Source organism: Polypterus senegalus, chromosome 9, assembly GCF_016835505.1.
Source record: "Polypterus senegalus isolate Bchr_013 chromosome 9, ASM1683550v1, whole genome shotgun sequence".
NCBI classification, from domain to species: domain Eukaryota; kingdom Metazoa; phylum Chordata; class Cladistia; order Polypteriformes; family Polypteridae; genus Polypterus; species Polypterus senegalus.
This window is the reverse complement of record NC_053162.1, coordinates 8,516,365-8,532,278: the sequence shown is the minus strand read 5'-3', so window position 1 is coordinate 8,532,278 and position 15,914 is coordinate 8,516,365. Positions and strand designations below refer to the sequence as shown.

Genomic DNA, 15,914 nt, shown 5'->3' with positions numbered 1-15,914 from the left:
TTTTTTTATTTTACACATCAGTATACTGCTGCTGGATTATGTGAATTTCCCCTTGGGATTAATAAAGTATCTAACTCCTGGGGTCAGCTGACATGGCATGTAGAAATTCCAAGTCTTTCTGATCATTTATGTTGAAGAAACCTATTGGTTTGCGCTTTATCATAAGGGTGTATTATATGGTCCAAATATGACCTATAAGTGAGGGTATGGAGGGCCAGAAACATAAAAGAAACATCAAAAAGCTTGGTGACTTGTATAACTAGACATGAAGATGAGTTGAATGGTTTATCATATGTGGAGGTTTTCTTATATAGGCAAGTCAGGAGGTGGCTTGACACAACTTACATGATTTTAAAGCGGCCTTAAGCCATCACTAACACTGTAGTAACTCCGTGTTTTTTTTTTGTTTTTTTTTTTTTTTTTTAAGTGTGGCACAATGAACAGTAAAATGTCATGTCCTACTAACCTGTTGCCAACATCATTAATGTTAAAATCTTTTGAGTTTTATAGGTCCGTGCCTTTTGAATTTCATAAATTGCTCCTTGAGATCTGGTGTGGTTCCATCGTATTTTAAACATGCTGTAATTCAACCGTTACTGAAAAAAATCTAATTTCGATCCCTCTATTTTGAGTAATTACAGGCCAATTTCAAAACTGCCTTTTACTGCCAAAGTTCTAGAAAAGGTGGTTGAACAGCAACTTTGTGCCTTCTTAGAAAACCAGCGGTTCTTTGATTCTTTTCAATCTGGTTTTCAGAGGCAACATTCTACAGAAACAGCTCTTCTAAAAGTTTTTAATGATCTTTTAATTGCTGCTGATGCAGGCAGGTGCTCTGTGCTTTACTGTTAGATCTTACCGCAGCTTTTGATACGGTGGACCATCAGATCTTAATTAACAGATTAGAGCTGTTAGGTGTCTCTGGCTCTGCTTTGGACTGGTTCTCCTCTTATTTGTCAAATAGGAGTTTCTCAGTCGGTGTGGCTGGCTTTTCATCTGACTCTGCTCCTTTTGACATGTGGAGTGCCACCGGGCTCGGTTCTTGGACCTATACTTTTCTCTTTATTGTTCCCCTATCACAGATTCTTAACTCTTTCAAGGACATCTATTATCTATATGCAGATGATATACAGGTTTATTTTTCATTTAAGCCTAACCAAATTAATACTTTGGTCACATTGGTTGATTGTCTCAGGTTAACGACTGGCTCAGTAGTAATTACCTGCAGTTGAATTCAGAAAAAACTGAGGTACTAATTGCTGCTCCTCCTGTTCTTTATTCTGAGATCAGTTTAAAATTATTTTCTGTCTCTCCTGTTAAGTCAAGTCTACGTAACCTTGCGGTTATTTCTGACCAATCCCTGACGCTTGATGAATATGTAAGGTCAGTCAGCCGCTCATGTTTCTTTCATTTAAGAAATCTCTCAAAACTAAGAAATGTTTCAAAATCAGAATTGGGGATGCTTGTTCATTCTGTTATTTCCTCACGGCTTGATTACTGTAATGCTCTCTTTACAGGTTTGAGCTAGTCCTCTCTCTCTCACGCTTTCAGTTAGTTCAAAATGCAGCTGCCAGGCTCCTATCTCGCACTAGCCGGAGTGATCATATCACCCCCATTTTGCAAACACTGCACTGGCTCCCAGCGTTTTATAGAATTCATTTTCAAGTTTTGGTGCTTACTTTCAGAGCTTTGCATGGACAAGCTCCCGAGTACCTAACCAGCCTACTCCAAAGCCATACAGCTTGCCGGCCTCTAAGATCTGGGCAACAGGGCCTTCTCGTTGTCCCACGCACTCGGCTAAAAACCCGTGGGGATCGTGCCGTTCAGTCTGTGGCACCAAGACTACGGAATAGCCTGCCTTGTGGTCTGCGTGGAGTCGAATCTGTTGATTCTTTTAAAAAAACAACTAAAAACATTTCTTTTTAAACAAGCTTTTAATCAGTGCTGAATAGTTCCAGTTTGTTTATTTACTGTTTTTATTGGTTTTGTTTATGTTTTGTTTTAACTATTGTATTTGTTCTGTATTTGCTGTTCAGCGCTCTGTGATCTTTTGTCTGTGAAGGGTGCTTTATAAATAAAACTACTACTAAAATATAGACATATTACACATAAGACAACTAGCTTACAATAATACTGGAAGAAGTTAATGTAGTAACATTTTAAAAATTGGCAATGTGAAAAAATAGGAACACTAATTAAAAAAAAAAAAAATGTAACAGTAAAGTCATATACACAGGGAAAAAAAGGAGTGTGGAGAAGGAGTAAATTACCTCATTTGTGACTTTAGCTCCAAACAACCAACCTGCCCCTCGAGGGCTAATTGCCCAAGTATCTACATCTTCAGGGTCTGACCATACTAAGTCACAGAAGGCACCTTTGTGGGGAATCTCTTGATTTCGTTCAATGGTTCGAATTTGATCCAAAGTCTTGATATCAGGAGACAGTCCACCATGTACACACAAGATCTGTTCGTCTATTAGCTTAAATAGAAGAAAAAAAAAAAAAAACACGTTTAAAATGAGATAATTCAACATATCAGACATATGGATTTTACTTACTATGAAATGTTAAAAGTATTCAAAGAAAACACAAATCACAATGCCTAACCTTCGCCATGTTCATAGGTTTCACAAAAAAAGTCACAAAAGCAAGTGCACAGCATAAAGTGAACACAATTTAAGAAAAGGTACATTAACTCTTCAGTTGGCTCAAAATTTTATTATCTCCCACTCTAAAATGCAGGTCATTAATGTAGATGAGAGTTACAATGAAAGAAGGTGCTCACCGGGGGTTCATCACTTTAATCTTTACAGAAAGAAGGAAAAAAAAAATCATTAGTAATTATAAAGCCGGCAATGCTGCATAAATGTAAATGATCAAATTTAAAGTGGGTCCCAGGACGGTGTTAAAAATGACCCAAGCGTGATTTTTTTCTAGTGAAAGTAGTATAATTGCTGGCAATTCTTTGAAATGATCCACCATAACAACAAATATTAAAACTAATTTAGTTTTAAATTTAACACTCTAATCAAATACCTTACACTTTGGTTTGGACATGTGCCGAGGAGAGACGCCGAGTATATTGGGAGAAGGATGTTAAAGATAGAGCTGCCTGGCAAGAGTAGAAGAGGAAGGCCTAAGAGAAGATTTATGGATGTGGGGAGAGAGGACATGCAAGTGATGGGTGTAACAGAACAAGATAAAGAGGACAGAGAGATATGGAAAAAGATGATCTGCTGTGGCGAACCCTAAGACCCTAAGACCCTAGGAGCAGCCAAAAGAAGAAGAGGATGATCAAATACCTTACACTCACCTTTTACTAGCATATGTAGAGCCACCTGCAACACATCTATTTTGGTTTCTATCCATAGTGACCCATTTCTTTATGGTCCTATTGCTGTAATGTAGTTGGCATATTGCATCCGACTTATATTCATTTGTTACTATTGCTGTGGGGTGGCACAGTGGCAGCGCTGCTGCATCACACTTAGGAGACCAGAGTTCACATCCCAGGTTGTTCCAGTGTGGTCTGCATGTTCTCCCCGTGTCTGCATGGGTTTCCTCCCACAGTCCAAAGACAAGCAAGTTACATTAGCTGGTAATGCAAAAATTTGGCTGTGTGTGTGTGTGATCATCCTTGCGTCCTGTCCAGGGTTGGTTTCTGTCTTGTGCTGGCTGAGATAGGCTGTTCTGAGACCAGTCCAACCTGTCATTCATGTGGAGTCCCAAGTACTTGTAGGAGTGGACCACCTTTACATCCACACATCTAACTGGACATGGAGGCTCTTTGATGTGTGAAAGTCAAGATGCAGTTCCTTGGTTTTACTGATAAGAAGCAGACAGTTCCCTTTTCACGAAGAAACCAACTTCACCACCTGACTCCTCTCCTCTGTCTCATCCCCCTTATCAATACACCCCCATAAGTGCAGAATCATCTCAGAATTTCAGCAACTGACCTGACCCAGTGTTACATATTGCTAGTCGGAGGTGTATAGAGTGAAGAGAACAAGTGACAGGCCTGTTCCTTGTAGTGCTCCAGTGTTGCTCACATCCATATCAGAAACTCAGTTCTTATGTCTCACAAACGGTGCTCTGCCCGACAGTCCATTAAGCAGGACACAACACGCTCATCCACTTGCATACCATCAAATTTACCCCTTAATAGGGATGGCTGGATGATACTGAAAGCACAGGAGAAATCAAAAAACATTAAATTCTCACAGTGCTGCCACTTTGTCCAGGGGAGAATAAGCCATGGGGAGCACATAGATAACTGAATCCTCCACTCCTATCTCTGCAAACTGCAGTGAGTCCAGGTGGTCTATCACAAGTGGACTCATATTATTCATGAACAGCCCCACAAAGGTCTTCATTATGTAAGACATAAGTGCCACTGGTTGGTTTTGTTAAAAAAAGAGTTTTGTAATATTGAGCCATATCCAAGACTAACAGCAATCATACATTATATGTGTTAGTAGGGTATACAAAGTACAGACGTGGATAAATTTGTTGGTTCCCCTCCAAGCAGCATATCCATGGGAGTTGGGTTTTCTTCCAATTAACCCCCTATCACTCAAACTGATGGATGGCGCACCCTTCATTGTTTATTCCATAATTAACATAAAACAGACTTTGTTTGATTGCACAGAATATTTCAAATATACAAATATACAAAAATGATGGGACCCTTAACCTATTCCCTTAAGGTATTTCGAGTTTGCAATCAGTGCGAACAAGCAATTCCTGGAGTTCTCCATAAGCTCTTCTGCACCTGTGCACAAGTTGTTTGGCCCACTATTCCTGAGCAAACTGCTGCAGCTTTGTCAGGTGTGGACAACCCAGGATGGCACTGCCACCTGAACCCGACACAGACAAGTGTGGGACACACGTTTTATTTTTTCTTTTTGCCTTGTGGGCAATGCCTTACCACTTCCCACAAGCTCAGCACAGTCCAGCACAAGCACAAAACAATTCTCTTCTTTTTTTCGTTCACTTCTTTGGTCAAGCTTCGTCCTCCTCCTCCCAACTCTGGCTCCCTGGGTAGTGGCTGCTGGCTTCTTTTATAAGGCACCTGGAAGTGCGTCAGGTGCTTGATGACTCATTTCTGACAAACACTTCCAGGTGTGATGGAAGAACTGCCCATAAGGGCTCAACAGTTCCTGCTGCAGCACCTGCAGATCCCAACAGGGCTGCACCAAACTGCAACTCCCATGAAACCCTGCAGGACTCCAAGGTACCGCTGCAACTCAGGGGGGTTGTCACCTAACGTCCGGGGGGAGGCAACAGTCTGGCCATGCTTGCTCCTGCAGTTTTCCCAGCGTGGTGGCGTCCCAGCCGCACACTACACAGGTCTTAAGGGGTCTGTCTTCTCCAGCCTACATGTTTCAGTTCTTTCCATAGGATGTTCAACAGGATTCAAATCGGGGCTCATGAATGGTGCAATATTTTGTTCTTTGCCATACTTGGGTGCTTTTAGCTGTGTGCTTTGGCTCATTATCCTGTTGGAGGATCCATGACCTGAGACTGGGGACATTTTTCTCCATAATGTTTTGACATTCTTGAGATTTCGTTGTTTTCTGCACAAGTGACCGCAGTGCCAGATGCAGCATAGCAGCTCAAAAACACAATTGAGCCTCCTTAATGTTTCACAGTAGCTATGGCATTCTTTCCTTTGAAAGCTTTATTTTTTTGTCTATGGACACACACAGCTGATATGACTTATCAAAAAGCTCCAGTTTTGTCTCATCTGTCCAAAGGACTTTGTCCCAGAAGCACAGTGACTTCTCAATATACAATTTGTTCTGTAATTTACAAAAACATTTTAAAGTTCCTACTTTTCAAAGAACCCAGAGCAGAGTGGAAAAAACATCTCTCAGTCAACATTTCAGAAAAGGAATGGAAGGTAGCAATGCATAGAATTCACTCAAGCTCCATATGCACAAAGCATACAATTATTCAGCTTAAAATCATCTATCAAGCCTATCCGTCTCATTTAAAATTGTCTAAAATGTTTCCAGGGCGAGATCCAACCTGTGAATATTACAATCAAGTTCCAGCCTCATTGGGCCACATGTTTTGGGCCTGCACCAAATTAGCATCATTCTGGACCAAACTCTTTAAATTCCTATCAGACAACCTTGGTGTCCCAATCTCTCTTAATCCACTAACAGCTGTGTTTGGTGTACTTCTAGTTGGGTTTAAGGTGGAGAAGGACAAACTAACTGTACAGTGATACCTCGCTATATCATGCTTCGACTTTCGTGGCTTCACTCCATCGCGGATTTTATATGTAAGCATCTCACGGATTTTGCGCTAGTTCGCAGATTTCTGCGGACAATGGGTCTTTTAATTTATGGTACATGCTTCCTCATTTGGTTTGCCCAGTTGATTTCACACAAGGGACGCTATTGGCGGATAGCTGAGAAGCTACCCTATCAGAGCACGTATTACGTATTAAATAGAACTCCTCAATGATATACGATATGCTTCCCGCGTGGTGCTTCGCATACTTAAAAGCCCGAACGGCACCTATTGATTTTTGATTGTTTGCTTTTCTCTCTCTCTCTCCCCAATATTCCCTGCTCCTAACGGAGGGGTGTGAGCAGAGGGGGTGTTCGCACACTGACCTAGAGGATACAGATGCTCCTCTAAAAAATGCTGAAAGACTACCTTCGCATTGCTCCCTTTCTTGCTGCTTTGTCGGGAGGTGTTTCGCATACTTAAAAGCACCTATTGATTTTTGATTGTTTGCTTTTCTTTGTCTCTCTCTCTCTCTCTCTGACATTCTCTGCTCCTGACGCGCACTCCTTTGAAGAGGAAGATATGTTTGCATTCTTTTAATTGTGAGATGGAACGCTCATCTCTGTCTTGTCATGAAGCACAGTTTAAACTTTTGAAAAAGAGACAAATGTTTGTTTGTAGTGTTTTAAAGTCCCTGTCTCTACAACCTCCTGTTTTTCTGTGCAAATCTGTGCCCCAAGCGTGACAGTATAAAAATAATAATATAAAAACGTATGTTTTTTACTTTGCGGATTTTCACCTTTTTGCGTGGGGTTCTGGAACACAACCCCCGCAATCGAGGAGGGATCACTGTAATTGGTTTTACTTCACTATTGGTAAGTAGACTTATCTTTCTCAACTGGAAAAATCCTAACCTACCTCTTTTAAGTCAGTTTGCAAATGATGTTAAAGTATATACTGCTTGAAATTGGAAAAAAAATCTAATTCTCACTTAGAGGTTCTGTGCAAAACTTTTTTAAAACCTGGCAGGATCTAATCAATAACATTTTAGAATAAGTGGATTATCTTCCCTTATTTATTTATATACTTCCTAGCCATCCCCCGCAGCTTTGCCCGCATATTAGTGAAACACGACAGCAAGGTGGGCCCGTCCAGCTCTCTACTCCCGACATCACTTTCCCCCTCCCCTAGGCCCGCAGCCTCTCTCTCTCAGATTAGCGTGAATATATCACTCCTGCAAGCGAACTCCGATTCTTAGCGCGATAAGAGAAGTCGCAAAATCAACTAGAATGTTTAAGCAAATTTATAGGGGGGGAAAAAAAAAAAAGACATCTAAATCTGTTAAGTAGTTCTCTCATTCACTAACTAAGTGGAGTTAAGGTTACGCCGACATGTGAGTGAGGAAAACCCCATCCCTCTCCCCAGCCCGATGAGTCTCTCTCGGATTCACGCTAATAAAATCGGTATCGCAAGCGAACTATGGTACTTAGCACAATGAGAAAGTTGCAAAATTCAACAGAATATTCAAGCAAATTCTAGAAAAAAATCTGTTAAGTAGTTCTCTTATGAAAAGCAGACAGACATGCAAACGGGTCTAAAAAAACTATAAGAAATTTTACACTTGGAGTTTTAAAAAATTTTTAAACTGTTTCTTAGCGAGCACCTATGGGCCAAGGGTAACCTACATTCCAAATTTCAAGTCCCAAGTCCTAATGGTTCGGGAGATTTTGTGATGAGTGAATCATACATACATACATACATATACACACACACACACTTACTTATTTTTCCTACTATTAAAGCTGGTCTAACTCTCTTTCTCATGGGTGAGGGTTGATTTGATTTGAACTTAGTTTTGTACAATTGGACTTGCTTCTATGGAATGTGGGGCGGCATGGTGGCGCAGTGGGTAGCGCTGCTGCCTCGCAGTTAGGAGACCCAGGTTCGCTCCCGGGGTCCACCATGCGTGGAGTTTGCATGTTCTCCCCGTGTCTGCGTGGGTTTCCTCCGGGTACTCCAGTTTCCTCCCACAGTCCAAAGACGTACAGGTTAGGTGCATTGGCAATTCTAAATTGTCTCTAGCGTGTGTGCATGCCCTGTGGTGGGCTGGCACCCTGCCCGGGGTTTGTTTCCTGCCTTGCGCCCTGTGCTGGCTGGGATTGCCTCCAGCAGACCCCCCATGACCCTGTAGTTAGGATAGAGCAGGTTGGATGATGGATTGAATATTATTTGCCTTTAATAAATTCCATAAAATGTAAAAAAATTTTATTGTCAGTTGTTGCTGCCTGCAAAGAGTCAATGGCTAGCTGGAATTCGAATTTCGAAAATAGAGTTAAAACTTCAGTTGAGGTTTCAAAGTTAAAACTGTTGTCTGCAACAACAGCCCATGATGGATAGCAGGTCTATGTGGCACTTTGTTGATAAATTATATTTTAGCAGAGAAATATTGAATGATTATGATCTGTAGTTTGATTTTGGTAGAATGGAAATCCAGCATATTATGTTTATTCACAGTATGCATATTGTCTCACAGCACCAAGGCTAGAGAGCTTGTTTCCTTTCTCAATTCACTTCTTAAGTTAGGTTACTTGCAAGTTTTATGGTCGTTGTCAACAATTAATGGCCAGATATTGCTGGGCTCCATTTATTATAATAATAATTCTTTGCATTTATATAGCGCTTTTCTCACTACTCAAAGCGCTCAGCAATTGCAGGTTAAGGGCCTTGCTCAAGGGCCCAACAGAGCAGAGTCCCTAATGGCATTTACGGGATTCAAGCCGGCAACCTTCCGATTGCCAGTGCAGATCCCTAGCCTCAGAGCCACCACTCCGCCCTCACATTTATGTTAATCAATCTTAAACTATTTTGTTTTCCTATCTGTTTAAACAAAGCTGTGCCTTTATGTGTACTCATTATATAATTAGCAATTTGTAAACTTTATATTTGCATTTTACTTGAGAACTTGTTACAGTGCTCTGAGCCTGCACTCTGCAAACAGCGCTATGAAAAAATAAGCTAAATTAATTTTTTTTTATGTTTATGGTCACAGACATTTAACTTAATTTACCCACTACTATTTCAAGAAGCAGGAGAAATGAACTGTTGGGACAGAGGTTCACACAGGCAACAAGCCACCAGAGTGCATACAAATCTGCCGACGCTTCCCTGTTTTACTTGTCCAAAAAACCTCTCCTGGCGGCAAAACACCAAAATATAAAAGATGAAGTAACCTCTGTAGAGGTAAATTTGAAACCATCAACTAATTGAAGTCGCTCAGAATGTTACTCAATTTTAACACTGATGAATCTGAAGAGTCACCAATGCTTTTCATCTGCCTAACTATGCCTAATTTAAACAAAACTGTTTCACTGAAAGCCAAGTTGTTGATCTGTCTGCACGAAACATGACGATGACAGTAACTAAAGTAGCATATGCAAACAGCCCCAGTCAGTGTGTTGTACTCATTGTTTATTTGTATTATACTACTGTCACATGTTGGTAAGAGACATTCAAGTATAAATTTGAACTAAACTGCAAACAAAAATTACCTTAATGTTAAAAACTTTAGTAGGGGAAACCAGGATTAAGGTGCGTTTCTTGAGAATGTCTTTAAAAGGCATTTTGTGAAAGAAATTCAAGGAAACCGATGACACTTTTCCCAAACTGCTTTATAAACAGAAAACTACAGTGTCATTTTTTTTTTTTTTAATTCATTTAAATTTTAAGTCATACAAAAAATTTTGAGAAATCATCTTCCGATACTAAATACATGCAGACCAAAAATTCTTCATTGAAAAAGCAGATTTAGAATTTAAAAGAAACATTACTATATGTGATGTAGCTACTTACCGCTGCCACAGTTAGCATGTCAAACACTTTGGTACAGTATCTCCAGGCATTTGCATTTCCATACTTAGTTTGGCATTCATCTGTTGCAAGAATAAAAATGTTTTAGATCCTTAAACTCTTGAGGTGAAACAGGCAATCAACATATTAAACCAGAATAGTAAGAAAAACATGGCATGTGGCTGCTTGTGTTTGTAAAATTAAATTAATGCTTAGAAAATGTTGCAAGTATCATCAGCTCAACATCAACTATACCCTAGACCAGTGGTTCCCAAACTCGGTCCTGTGGCCCCTCTGTGACTGCAGGTTTTTGTTCCAACCAGATTCCTAATCAGTGACAATACCTGAAAGCACTGATCTCATTTAATTAGTTGGTATTTGTTTCTCCTCTTCGGTTATTCTACATTCATAAAAATATAGCAGCATGTGTTTTACATTTATAAGACATTTAGAAATACTTCCGTTTTTGCTACAGATTTAAATGCTTAACTCTGTTGTTGATTTCATTATATTTTGCCCTTTCTCTTTGCAGTTTTTTCCCTTCATTATATCTTATGAATGACAATAAAAAATGAGCAGAGCAGACACCCAGGCAAACAACAGTGAATAATCAAAGGCTGCAACTACTTTAGCATCAGACCCACTAATTAATAACAAATGGATTAATTAAATAATTGGAACACCTAGAACAGTAGAATGACAATCAAGATGAAAATATTTTTAAAAAGATAAAAGAAATACATATTCCCATATAACTGCTTGGTACATTTAAAAAAAGAAAAAAAAAAAAATTATATATACACACACAGAGATCCCCTGCCTATCGCGGAAGTTACGTTCCAGACCCTTCAGCGATAGGTGAAAATCCGCGATATTGAAAGACCACATAAATAAACATTTTTTTTTTATAGTTTAAGCCTTAATACCCCACCCACACGCTTTAAACACGTGAAAACTTGTAATGGCAAGTGATGTCCGCGTAACGCTTTCCTTCCCGAAGTATATCCAGGAGATTTACCTTCTCCTGAAAGGTCAAGGTCTTCCTCTAGCGCTCAGGCTCACTACTACCAAAAGGTTTAGAAGATGCAGAATGCTTGGGAGCCATCGTAGGCCTTAAAACAAAAATGAAAAGTTCACAACAAGTTTGCTCACACCAATTGGACCACAAGCAAGGTACGCGATACGCCGAGAACGGAGATGTGTCGGGGACCCATGCTTGCTGTTCTTGTGAGATTACACCACATTAGAAGCAGCCAATCAGAGCCCAAGAGAATGAAAATCCCACTGTGATTGTTGAGTCTCCTCTTTCAGCCAATAACGGGCCTTATAAGAAATCATCTGGGTACTGTAATGCGAAACTCTGTCTACTGTAGTGTACAATGTATGTATATTTAATGATTTGTTCATTTTATATACATATTGACTTTTTACTGTATTTTAGTCAACATTTACAGTTGTTATAGTTATTATAAATTATAATACGTATTGTTCTAACGAACTCGTCTAGCACATGTAGTGGCAAATGATAAGTGTATGTACATTTCGTTATGAATTGAGACTCTGTCTACGTATTCCTGTACATAGCAGTATGTTTTACGATTTACTAGTGTATTGCTTAAATTTACGTATACGTTAGTTATTATAAATTTGAATATTATTCTAACAAACATTTGTCTAGCATACGTAGTGACTGCTGAAAACTGTATGCTTTGTTATGAACTGGCTGGAAAGTACACTACAGGTAGGATGTACTTATTGAATGTTTCCGTGATATAGCAGAGGATCACTGTACATACATATATACACACACATTTATTTTATATATATATATATATATATATATATATATATATATATATATATATATATATATATATATATATATATATATATATATATACACACACTGCTCAAAAGAATTAAAGGAACACTTTTAATAAGAGTATAGCATAAAGTCAATGAAACTTATGGGATATTAATATGGTCAGTTAAGTAGCAGAGGGGGTTGTTAATCAGTTTCAGCTGCTGTGGTGTTAATGAAATTAACAACAGATGCACTAGAGGGGCAACAATGAGATGACCCCAAAACAGGAATGGTTTAACAGGTGGAGGCCACTGACATTTTCCCTCCTCATCTTTTCTGACTGTTTCTTCACTAGTTTTGCATTTGGCTACAGTCAGTGTCACTACTGGTAGCATGAGGCGATACCTGGACCCTACAGAGGTTGCACAGGTAGTCCAACTTCTCCAGGATGGCACATCAATACGTGTCATTGCCAGAAGGTTTGCTGTGTCTCCCTGCACAGTCTCAAGGGCATGGAGGAGATTCTAGGAGACAAGCAGTTACTCTACAAGAGCTGGAGAGGGCCATAGAAGGTCCATAACCCATCAGCAGGACCAGTATCTGCTCCTTTGGGCAAGGAGGAACAGGATTAGCACTGCCAGAGCCCTACAAAATGACCTCCAGCAGGCCACTGGTGTGAATGTCTCTGACCAAACAATCAGAAACAGACTTCATGAGGGTTGCCTGAGGGCCCAAATGTCTACTGCCCTGTGCTCACTGCACAGCACCGGGAGCTCAATTGGCATTTGCCATAGAATACCAGAATTGGCAGGTCCACCACTGGCGTCCTGTGCTTTTCACAGATGAGAGCAGGTTCACCCTGAGTATATGTGAAAGGCGTGAAAGGGTCAGGAGAAGCCGTGGAGAATATTATGCTGCCTGTAACATCGTTTAGCATGACTGGTTTGGTGGTGGGTCAGTGATGATCTTGGAGGCATATCCATGGAGCGACTCACAGACCTCTACAGGCTAGACAACGGCATCTTGACTGCCATTAGGTATCAGGATGAAATCCTTGGACCCATTGTCAGACCCTACGCTGGTGCAGTAGGTCCTGGTTTCCTCCTAATGCACGACAATGCCCGGCCTCATGTGGCAAGAGTATGCAGGCAGTACCTGGAGGATGAAGGAATTGAAAAAATTGAATGGCCTTCACGATCCCCTGACTTAAAGCCAATAGAACATCTGTGAGACATTATGTTTCGGTCCATTATGCGCCACCAGGTTGCTCCTCAGACTGTACAACAGCTCAGGGATGCCCTCATACAGATCTGGGAGGAAATGCCACAAGACACCATCTGTCGTCTCATTAGGAGCATGCCCCGACGTTGTCAAGCATGCATACAAGCTTGTGGGGGCCACACAAGATACAGAAAAGCATTTTGAGTAGCAGAAATTAAGTTTTTGAAAAAATGGACTAGCCTGCCACATCTTCATTTCACTCTGATTTTAGGGTGTCTACACAATTGAGCCCTCTGTAGGCAGAAAACTTTTATTTCCATTAAAAGACTTGGCATCCTTTTGTTCCTAAGACATTGCCCCGTCGTTATTTGTATAGATATCCAACTTCATATTGAGATCTGATGTATCTAATGTGTTTCTTTAAAGTGTTCCTTTAATTTTTGTGAGCAGTATGTATAGATAGATAGATAGATAGATAGATAGATAGATAGATAGATAGATAGATAGATAGATAGATAGATAGATAGATAGATAGATAGATAGATAGATAGATAGATAGATAGATAGATAGATAGATAGATAGATAGATAGATAGATAGATAGATAGATAGATAGATAGATAGATAGTTTTTTTTACCAAACTTGGTTTTCTAATTTTTCCCAAAACACAGAACTTGGGAAATAACACATCACTTAATTAGCCCAGGAGTTCAATTAAAAACAGAAGCTGGTTGGAACTTATACTAGAAGTGAAGAACGCGCCCATCCACAAAGATGAAGTATGATTTGTAGTTGGCCTTTGAAACAAAGGCAAAATAAAAAATTAATTATTTTATAAAGCATAATCATTTTTGAGGATTAAATAGACATCTGTAGAGGAGTTATACTTTATTTTCCATTTCTGTATTTTGAAAAAACTTGTGTAAATCCAAAACAACAGGAATATTTTGATGTATCTGAAAATTGTCAATTGGCACATTTACATGCACATTCACAGAAAGCTCATTTGTAAAATGCCACGTAAACCCTTATTCCAATTAGAGAAATCGGTTTATAGGCCTCTGAGATTACATGGCCACATAATCGGATTATTTGTGGAGAAATCTACCTCTGTTAACCAGGTTTCTCAGATTATTCTAGATTTACGGGGTGTATGGATGAAGGCACTGAAACAGAGGGGAGGAGTCAGTGGAAGAACTTTGTTTCTTGGTGCAAAGAGAATTAAATTGCAGACATCACCAAAACCAAGGAACTGCTTATTGACTTTTGCCACACCAAAAAAACCTCTATGTCTAGGGCATTCTTTACATCTTCTATAATTCTATGATGGCCAGTGTGATTTTCTATGCTGTGATGTGTTGTTGGCTGGCGACAGCACTTCAAGAGTTTCCCACCGAATAAAAAAGGTACAGTAATCCCTCCTCGATCGCGGGGGTTGTGTTCCAGAACCCCCCGCAATAGATGAAAATCCGCAAAGTAGAAACCATATGTTTGTATAGTTATTTTTATATATTTTAAGCCTTTATAAACTCTCCCACACTGTTAACATTATTAGAGCCCTCTAGACATGAAATAACACCCTTTAGTTAAAAGTTTAAACTGTGCTCCATGACAAGACAGAGATGACAGTTCTTTCTCACAATTAAAAGAATGCAAACATATCTTCCTCTTCAAAGAATGCGTGTCATAAGCAGAGAATGTCAGAGAGAGAGAGAGAGAGAGAGAGAGAGAGAGAGAGAGAGCGCGTGACAGAAAAACAAACAATCAAAAAATCAATATGTGCTGTTGGGCTTTTAAGTATGCCGAAGCACCACAATAAGGCAGCATTTTTTAGAGGAGCGTCCGTATCTTCTAAGCAAACAGCCTCTATGCAAACACCCCCTCTGCTCACACCCCCTCTGTCAGGCACAGAGAATGTCAGAGAGAGAGAAAAGCAAACAATCAAGTACCGTGCGGGAAGCATATCTTATATCATTAGAGGAGTTTTAGTTAATACATGCTCTGATTGGGTAGCTTCTAAGCCATCCGCCAATAGCGTCCCTTGTGTGAAATCAACTGGGCAAACAAACTGAGGAAGCATGTACCATAAATTAAAAGACCCATTGTCCACAAAAATCCGTGATATATATTTAGATATGCTTACATTTAAAGAGTGAAGCTGCGAAAGTCGAAGCACGATGTAGCGAGGGATTACTGTAACTAAAAGGGCAAACTCGGCTATAGGATGTATTCTGATCTCTCCGGAGGTGGTAGGCAAAGGAGAGAATTAAAACAAAATGAAGAGTCATTATGAACAATACTGCACATCCACTCTCTGACACACTAGTACTTTCAGACAACACACTATTCAGCAGAAGTGTGTCAAGAAACTCTACTGGGGCTCATTTATAGCAAGAGCAATATGTCTGCATTGTGCCTTACTGTGACAGCCAAGTCAGAACTTTTCTTTCTTTTGAATTTTCCTGCTTTATAGTCATTCCAGCATATGTGTGTGTGTGTATATACTCGAGAACAAATAAAGTTCTATTCTTCTATCTATCACTCTGTCTGTTGTGATAGATAACCGGGACCATTACCCGGCCAGGATGCCAACCGGGTAGAAGGATTGAGGGAGAGAACATGTTTGCGACATTATCTCCCCTGAGATGTTAGAGCGCAGCCTCCCTGGGTTGCTACATCACCATGGACTCCTGCGGGGCTTGCCGGTACTTCTGCTTTGGAGCAGCCATGTTGGGTTCTGTGGGTGCAGCCAGGAGGTGCTGCAGGCTCCTAGGAGGAATCTCTTACACTACACCCGTAAGTGCAA

At 40.0% G+C, this 15,914-nt stretch overlaps 1 protein-coding gene across 1 annotated transcript in view; it reads right to left on the bottom strand.

The window, feature by feature from the left end:
* ppp6c (protein phosphatase 6, catalytic subunit) overlaps nucleotides 1-15,914 on the bottom strand; it is a 41,756-nt gene that overhangs the window by 4,978 nt on the left and 20,864 nt on the right. Inside the window, exons 5-6 of the mRNA XM_039762683.1 lie at nucleotides 10,087-10,166; nucleotides 2,268-2,477 (exon numbers count right to left, since the gene is read on the bottom strand). Coding sequence (XP_039618617.1) covers nucleotides 2,268-2,477; nucleotides 10,087-10,166 — 290 coding nt within the window. The remainder of the gene's footprint in view (nucleotides 1-2,267; nucleotides 2,478-10,086; nucleotides 10,167-15,914) is intronic.